This window comes from Solenopsis invicta, chromosome 5 (genome assembly GCF_016802725.1).
Source record: "Solenopsis invicta isolate M01_SB chromosome 5, UNIL_Sinv_3.0, whole genome shotgun sequence".
In the NCBI taxonomy this organism is placed as follows: domain Eukaryota; kingdom Metazoa; phylum Arthropoda; class Insecta; order Hymenoptera; family Formicidae; genus Solenopsis; species Solenopsis invicta.
The window spans coordinates 19,499,733-19,508,356 of NC_052668.1; the positions used below are offsets into that span (position 1 = coordinate 19,499,733).

At 46.6% G+C, this 8,624-nt stretch overlaps 1 protein-coding gene and 1 long non-coding RNA gene across 4 annotated transcripts in view; one reads left to right on the forward strand and one right to left on the reverse strand.

Moving 5' to 3' along the window:
- Positions 1 to 490: 490 nt before the first annotated feature.
- On the reverse strand, positions 491 to 7,280 carry LOC105205643. 3 transcript variants are annotated; one of them, XR_005574891.1, is made up of 3 exons: positions 5,921 to 7,280; positions 2,706 to 4,630; positions 491 to 2,600 (listed from the first exon to the last, which is right to left on the reverse strand). It is a non-coding gene; the product is annotated as an uncharacterized LOC105205643 (long non-coding RNA). The 3 variants fall into 3 exon arrangements; XR_005574890.1 differs by having other exon boundaries at positions 5,869 to 7,280; XR_005574889.1 differs by having other exon boundaries at positions 2,706 to 7,280.
- A 111-nt stretch (positions 7,281 to 7,391) lies between these two features.
- Positions 7,392 to 8,624, forward strand: part of LOC105205642 (RNA-binding protein fusilli) — a 30,997-nt gene continuing 29,764 nt past the window's right edge. The window contains 1 exon segment of the mRNA XM_011175061.3: positions 7,392 to 8,096. Coding sequence (XP_011173363.2) covers positions 7,908 to 8,096 — 189 coding nt within the window. The 5' untranslated portion in view covers positions 7,392 to 7,907.

Consider the following 8,624-nt stretch of genomic DNA (forward strand, 5'->3'; position numbering starts at 1 on the left):
GGAGGGAGAGAGAAGCCCTCCGCTTGGAATAAATGGATACCGTTAGTAAGTAGGACTCGAATCCCAGACTCTCGATGCGGGAACGATAACGATTCTAACGGTACTCGCATCGTCCTACAGATGCTCCGAAACGCAATTATCGCCGAAGCTGCACCGCATGTTTTTCTTAAATTTACATAGACTTTTAGCAGTCACGAGTAAGGGAAGCGACGTAAATTGAGAGTTTATTTGAAAACTCGGTAGTTTGCTGTTGCTCGGTATTTTACGAGAGATAACCGAATAAAATTATAGATCTCGTTATACAATATATACGATGTATTATATATAGTGTGTTTGGCTTAAATATGCAGTTAATTATTTTTTTAAATAATAGAGTTATAAAAATTGTTGCTAATATATTTATTTTATCTAAGGTATATTTAATGACTTATATAAATCAAAATAAAGGTATATGAATTAATTCACTTGAATAAGAGTGAAGATATGTGACTTGAATTAAACATACTATACATATATATTTACACTGTTAAGTTAAGTAATATATACATATATTAATATCAGTCATGCACGTAATGTAATAAATATATTTGTTAAATATAAAAGACAATTATAAAAGACATATACATGATATAAAAATGTCAAGGGTGTATTGAAATCTCGCTTTTAACACATTTATCAACGTCGACGTCGCGCAGGAATATCGAAATTGACAACGGCGTTTTGCATTTCCCGTTGAAGATTACTCTTCTTCCTTCTCTGCCGATGAGAAAAACTAGAAATAGTAGAAATACATACGTACGAGGAAAAATGAATGGGCGAAGTCGGCGCGGCGCGGTACTCCTCCGAGTAACGGCGATCGGCGGAGGAGGTAAAACGGAAAGTAAGATAGCCATCGGAAAAGTCGAGGGGAAAAATACGTAGGAGGGTCGCGAGGGGGAAGGAAATTGGAGGATTCCTCGGGAACGCTGCGAGATACGCGGGCCGCTGGCCGCGGGCGAATGCTGGACGAGGTGAGGCGAGACGAGCGGGAAGGGGTAAGGTAACTCCACGTAATCGAAGGTACGGCTACACGGCAAGACCCGGGGAAAATGTAAAGAGGGGACTGACTACATGGAGTCAACGTTCCGGCCGGGTCAGCGACCACAATGCTCTCACTCGCTCGCTCTCTCCCGATCGCCTCCTCTCCCTCCGGTCTTCACCGAGAGCTGCCGCCGTTTCCTCGCGTCGCGTCGCGCACCGCGAGCGGCGAGACCAGGCGAGACCGCGCGCGCTTCCCGGGAAGAGGCCCGGCTACCCGGCTTCCCGGCTTCCTCGCGAAAGCCCGCGATTACTTACGAAAAGTGTCCTTGCGAGTCGCGTTGCACGTTTCGTCGTACAATAATGAATATAATGAATGCTTATTTGAAATGCACATTGGTCTAACAATGCATTCTAGACATTTTCCATTTCAACATCAGATATATTCCTTTCATTCTTATTAATTATAATTAACATATTAGGCTGATAATAATGACTAACAATAAGTTAAGTTGAAACGTTGCTATATATTGTTTTAAATTTCTAATTAAATGTATTCTGCACCTTCTAACAGCTCGTCTTTGATCTATCTTCTTTATGAAATAATAATAAATATGTTCAGTTTGTTCAAAATAGATAATAGTTTTTCTGTCACAATGCAGAGGTTCTTCTTATTGTTTATGTGTGATCTGATGAGGACATTATTAAAAATATTATATGTTAAAACTTCAAATTAATCACATAATCCATGTTTAAGTTGCATAGTCACCGTTTTGCATTTCCCATAAATGTTTCGTTAAAAAACGTGATAATCTTGGGTCATAAATTTTATAATTTTTAACGATTTACAATATTAATTTATATCGGTTTTGTTTTTAAGATTTCTAAAAACTGGATAAAAATATAAATTTGCAATTTTTTCAAGTTTCTAAAATCCTGTAAATGATAAATAATTTTCAAAATTTAAAGATAACATATTCTTATGATGTACAACTTTTTCATAATTTTAACACTTTGCTGCCATGTCAAAATTGCTCATGTATCCATGTGACGTGTAAATTTCCATCATTCATTGGTGCGTGACAGTTTTACCCGATCAAGAATAATTTTACCAAGTATTTAAGATGACTTATTGTAATTTATATATATATTTTTTCAAATATCAAAGAAACAATATAAATTACGTTAAGACGTTAAGAAAAACAAATTATAAAAATACTAGATTTATTGAGCTCGATATTGAAATCAGCTTGGTATAGTCAAAGTGTTAACGAGATGCGCGTACACACTTTTATACGCGAGGGTTCTCGAGGTCGCGAGGACGTAAGGATCAGTTCCATGGGCATCGTTGAAAGGAATGTACTGGCAATCTGCGAGAGACCTGTCCTGTCGTTTCGAAAGTTACGTGGCCAGACACAAGAGCCACGTATACGAGCGTTGAACGCCTGTCCGGGAGAAAGTTCCCCGCAACGATGAATCCGTTCTCCGTCCTCTTACGCCGCATGTAAAAGGAGTCCCAAAGTGGATCGACCTCGTCGTCCCTTTAACGTTACACCCGTCTTTTGCCTGACTTGCCGCGAATCCTGAAAAGGCCGAGAGAGAAACAATTGAATCGTAGTTACAGTTAATCAGAGAGGAATGTCCGTTAGATTCTCGTCAATTTTTATATAGTCAAAATTGATATTCACTTGTTTTTGGTTCAGAGAAATGGCAGAAGGTAGAATTGTTATGGCCGCGAGAACTTTGGTTACGGATTTCTGATAAAAAAAAAAAAAATCCCAGGCTGAATCCCGGAGTAGTCGATCGACTGTAGCTAGATCTCGGGAGTCTGAATTCTGAAATGTCATAAAAATTGCGCGATTTCTCGACGCAAAACATCCCTTTTGCGTTCTTTCTCGATATATTTACGTGCGCTTGTGTTTGCATGTATATACATACGTACTCATCGCTAAACGCGTAATACAATAATTAAGTGCTCATTTGATCATTAAGAAAAAGCGTATCGGTCATTAAAAAAAAAAACTCTAAAATAAAATTTTGTGTATCTTTTTTTAATCAAATTATTATTTGAACGGTTTATAAATTAAAGCGAAGCTTCGATTCAGAAACTGTGGAGGACCCGAAAACGGGATATCTCTGTTATTCAACTTGTTAATTTCACGTTTTATTCGGTATTGGTGGAATGCTGTTTTGCCACGTGTATCGAACTGTTACACGGAAAAAAAAGATTAATTGCAGCAGCTAGAATCTATATTTGGTAACTAAATTTCAATTGTATATTATAGTTAAACTTTAACATGTACACACACACACACACACACACACACACACACACACACATTGATTTTTGTTGCTGCTAACTGCAACTAATCTTTTTTCTCGTATACGTGAAGAAAACAATGTCGATAAATAAATTAAGATTGACGATAAAAAGTTGCTCGGATGCATGCTAAATTTTGAACGATAGTGATATAATAACAATGATGCAATAATATATTAACAAGAATAATATATTCATATCGGTGACGAGCATGGAACAGAGTCTGAGAGTGTAAACCGGATCTCTCTGATACTGGAATCCAGGCAGACTTTGCTCGCTAGGACTTGAACGCCGCTTTAATTATTATCCGTCAGGGCCGTATTTTATCCGGGATTAAGACACGGTCGCGCCAGTGGTCCCTGAATTAAAGCCTGGCTTAGCTTCCCAGACTGCAGTCTTAGCTACGATAGAGGCGAAGAGAATCCGCCAGGATCAACGAAAAGCCGGCGTGATTTCTCTTAAGAGAATCTCGTTCGCGAAAAATTTAGAAATTCACGATTCGTTCTGTCCGAATTATCGCTCCTCCTGTATCGAATAATAATAAGCGTTGCATGATTATCTTTTTTTGTTACGTGAATTATAATAAATCGAGCACAAAAGATTCTAATAGTGTTGCGACAACTTTGTAATGTTTCTGCAATGTCGCTGAAATGTTGCAATGTTGCCGCAATATTGCTGAAATGTTATACCTATTGTATTCTGTGTTGTATCGAGTTATTTACGAGTTGACGGTGACTGACTTTGGTTTCGATATAGGACGAGAAACGATTAGCGTCAATCCTGCCGATTTTTTTAGCTAAAAAGGAAACGTTTCGCCGATGATGATTCGAAGAAAGAGTTCGCACACGCGAACGCTAAAGCTTCGATCCTGAGATTAACTCGTTTTCCAAGTCTCGATCTGACGAAGATAATAAATTCCCACGCCGCGGCGCCGGCGCGGAATCATCTCCGACGAGAACCGGATGATTTTTCGTACGGCCGAGATGTGTCTCCGGTCGCGTAAAAAAACAGCTCTCGTTCACCATTCGGACCTGCGTGATCAGAGCTCCGAGTGTATTCGTTCTTCCCTTGGCGGTTGTTCAGTTGCCGTTGGCGACGGCCAATCGCGGCCGGCGGGTAACAGGTGGCTGACCAATCCCGCGCCGCCGACGCGACACGCGATCTCTTCTCAATAGCAATTCCGAGATTTCCGAGTGCCTCGCTCCTTCGGATATTCCTACGTCAAATCCATCGGCAGCTGTCGTCGCTCTCTCTTTTTCACTCCTTGGCTAGTGAAAGAGCGCCTGCCTTTTCCTAGTAATAATAATTAATAATAAAGAGAAACGGAGAGACAATATAACAATAATAAGCAACTGATTACCAAACGAGTACTAAATATAACTAAATATTTAATTGAAGCTATTTCACCAAGGTTTAGCAACTGTCACCTTAGTACCTAGACTCTTTTTTTTCAATATACTTATCGTAGATTGGCTAAAGGTTAAACAAGACGTAAAAGCGTCGAGGATGAGCCGCGTCTTGTCGAGTAATTCAGTATCTACATATTATCTTTCTTGGCGCAATTATTTTCAGACTCGACACACACGCGCACACACACACACACACACACACACACACACACACACACACACACACACCACGCACGCACACACGCAAGCAAATCGGTGATCGTTGCGTAGGAACGGGACGACATATTATACGAGCACGCTTAAAATGCATGAGTACGTATGCACGAGTAATCTGACTGGGTCATCATCGACGATGCGCGTCGATATGGGTAAAAAGTGCAAATTTATTGTCGCCATCGTGACATTCTCGCTCTGCGCCTGCAGATTGAGAAACGCAGGCGGCAGGAAACGTCGAGGGTCGCGGTGCGCTGTGACTCGGCGAAATCGGACGTTGCGGTATTTCCGATGAAGCGCTACGTTTCGAACATGACAGCGATCGTTCTCGCGCGGTGGCAGTGCAGTAATCGCACTAATCGCGGATAAAAAAGATGGGACAAAAGATGGAAAGACGAGTGAGGAAAAAAAGCAACGAACGTAGAGCTCAATTAGCGCGGCGCCGGCGGCGCGGCTGTACGATTCTCCGCAGAGTCCGCTTTCCTCGGCCATTTTTCCACACTTTCTCTCATAATTGCGACGATGCTTAATAGCGATCGTTTCCTCGCGATTTCTTCCGAGTACGCGGCTGCGATTCAATCGCGAAGGAAAGCGATCGCTCGATCGAGGAGTCGAGATTTCCGGCGCTTTTGCAACGCGATTGCAACCGAGTTGTTACCGGCGGTAGTATTCGTCCATTGAGAGGCAAGGGAAGCGAGGGGAGAGTCTCTTTCTCCCTGTATTACGCGACAGGAAGCCGCATAAATTCGACGACGTCGCCGCATAATCGCAGAGCTGATTACGAAATCACACCAAGTTTGTCATCCGAAGGAACGTGAAATAGATGCGCTGATCCAACGCATGGAGTATTTTGTTATAAGGTTAAGGAGGGAGAGAAAAGAGAGAGAGAGAAAGACGATCGACACTCACGCGCGAGCCCGAACGATCAAAACTTCAGTGCATTCTGGAAGCAGGTTCTTACGAAATCTCTCGCGTCCGATGTCCTACGCACTCGCGCCATTTTCCCATCTGACGACGGTTAGCGGTCGCACGGAATCTCTCGCAGTATTTCGGAGTGACGAGTGAGTACACCGGCGATCGCGAGCAACGGCGCGACGCAGCGCGTCTCGTTCCACGTGCGAACCACATGGATCCGCCATGAGCGTAGCGCGGCGAGGCGAGGCGAGGCGAAACGCCTCTGGTGGACGTGGCGTAGCCGGGGATTCCGAGGAGCCCGGAGAGGAGAGAGAGAGAGCAGGGTGACACTCGGAGCGTCTGCGTACCTGACGCGCGAGCTTTTGCGCCTTTCCCTTATTATAGCTACACCGCGTCGCGTCGCGTACATTTTCCGTCGTCGACCCGCGAAATCCGTTTTCCTCCTCGTTTCTGACGTACTCAACGTATTCTCCATTTCTCCCTTTCTCGCCATTTCCCTCTTTCGCTCGCTCCCGCTTTGTCTTTCTCTCTCTTTCTCCAGCATCCCCTCCACTCTCGTTCGTGGCAGGCTGCAGGTAGCGCAGCGAGCAAAAACAGGTATACCACCGATACCGCGACGCTGTCTCCCCTCTACCCCCTCGCGAGTCATCAGGGGCTCGATTCCAAATGCAGTCGCACTTTTTCGAGCGACACCTATGATAGCGCGCGGTATTTCGGAAATTCGCGTCGAAAAAAGTAAACGAACGAAGCGCGCGGGGCGCGGCGCTCGCGTCAGGCGTTAATATGGCGGGTAAAGTCTCGTCCCTCTCGTTCCGCGTCTCTCATCGTATTTCTCTCGTATTTACGCTAAATCTCGACTCTGAACGTTGGTCATCTTCGTCGTGCGCCCGTCCCTAGCTTTAGCGCAAATTCTGCCGAACGTTGACGCGGTCTCGCCACGCTCGTTTGTGGAAAGAGCGTCTTTCCGCGATGCGCGCAACAGGTATTCCCTCTCTCTCTCTCTCTCTCTCTCTCTCTCTCTCTCTCTCTCTCTTTTCGTTCGATCCACACACCTGTCTAACACGTTATTGACCCACGCAGATCGAAATTTCGCCACATATCTGTTTCGTTATTTGTCTCGCGAAGGGGCGACAGGAGAGGAGAGGAAAAAGCTTGCTTCCATGGCGCGCGCAACAAGTGTTTCCTCCTTCTCTCTTTTTCTCGCTTGAACGTTCGGTGCACACACGGTCGGCGCACGGCTCGTCATTAACGTCGATTGAAATTCCGCGTGATATTAATTCATTTTTGCTGTTTGCTCAACGAGAACACCTTCCGCGCATGGCGCGGCGCGCAATAAGCATTTCCCTCTGTCTCTTTCCCTTCCCCCAAAGACGCGCGCGTTGCTGCGCGGAGTGGAGCGGAGCGGAGCGGAGCGAACGAGCGAGTGAGCCCAGGGCTCTTTGCTGAAAGAGAGAGAGAGCGAGAGGGTGAGGGGGGGAAGAAAGAGTGGAAGAGGGGCCGTGCGGCGGCGGCGGCGGCACGTCGAGCGGCGCAGTCGCCAGCCGCGCCAGCCAGGTGAGGCTAACGACGACCACGACGACGACGACGACGACGTGTTCGCATCGTTACGCTCGGCCGGGGGGACGCACGGTCAGTGTGCTGCAGAGAACCTTGCGACTTTCGACGGCGCTCCGTCCGTCCGAGCGATCGATCGACCGAGGGGCGAGAAAAAGAGAGACGGCTACGGTTGCGCGCGGGATCGATCCTGTTTACCGGTATTTTTCCTATTTTCGGTTACTTCAGGTGTGCCGCCGCCGCCGCCGCCGTCGCCGTCGCCGTCATCGACGCCGTCCAATTCATAACCTCAAACCGTCGTCGCCGCGAGGGAGTATGTCGTGCGTGGCGGGTAATCAGTGAACGATCAGTGATAAGGACGCCCCGACCCCCGGTCGTCGGTCGTCGGGACGTCGCGCGAGTGCGCGTCCAACGGGAAGCAGCAACGACAGCGGGGAGAACACGGGAGTCGCGCCAGGTGTGCTCCCACGGGAACAACGATGACGGGAACGACGAGGACTGGAGGAGGAGGAGGAGGAGGTGGTGGTGGTGCAGGTAATAGCAATTCGCAAAACATTCTGGTCACCTTGTACGTGGCGACTGCTGGTCTCCAAGGGAACGCGCTCGGCTCCGACGAGGAGGAGATTACGCTGCTCGTCTACGTGCTCATCGACAAGCTGCAGAATAAGGTAAGCCGTAAGGTAACGGCGAGGCGAAGCGCGGAGAGGAGAGGAGAGGAGAGGAGAGGAGAGGAGAGGCAGGTGAAAAAGAGAAAGAGAGATCGCGCGCGAGGCGGAAGTGGCTCGCCACGGACGAGTTGTTTCTTGGCTCTCGGCTCTCGGCTCTCGAGATTCATCTCTTCCCGCTGGGAGCAGGATCATCCTCGCGAGAAGGATGATTTTTCGCCCAAGGGTGACCTCGATTCCCCTCTCCCCACCCTTGATTAGCTCAATCGTCCCGACTGACTTGTCGGACGATACGTTCGTTGCGTTAACGTGGAATCGTTTGTTGTCGCCTGACGGAACGAACGGAACGAACGGAAAGCCTCGATCAGGGGCAGGCATTGTATTAGAAATTTCGCCGCGAGCAATTCCGCCGGACGAGCCGTATGTGTGACTGCCGATTAATCAAAGTACATTTTCCTCTGAATCATGGGCACGGTAGCCAATTCGTCGTAAAAGAAAAGAAAAAAATGCACCGATCGTCGTCTGCACGAA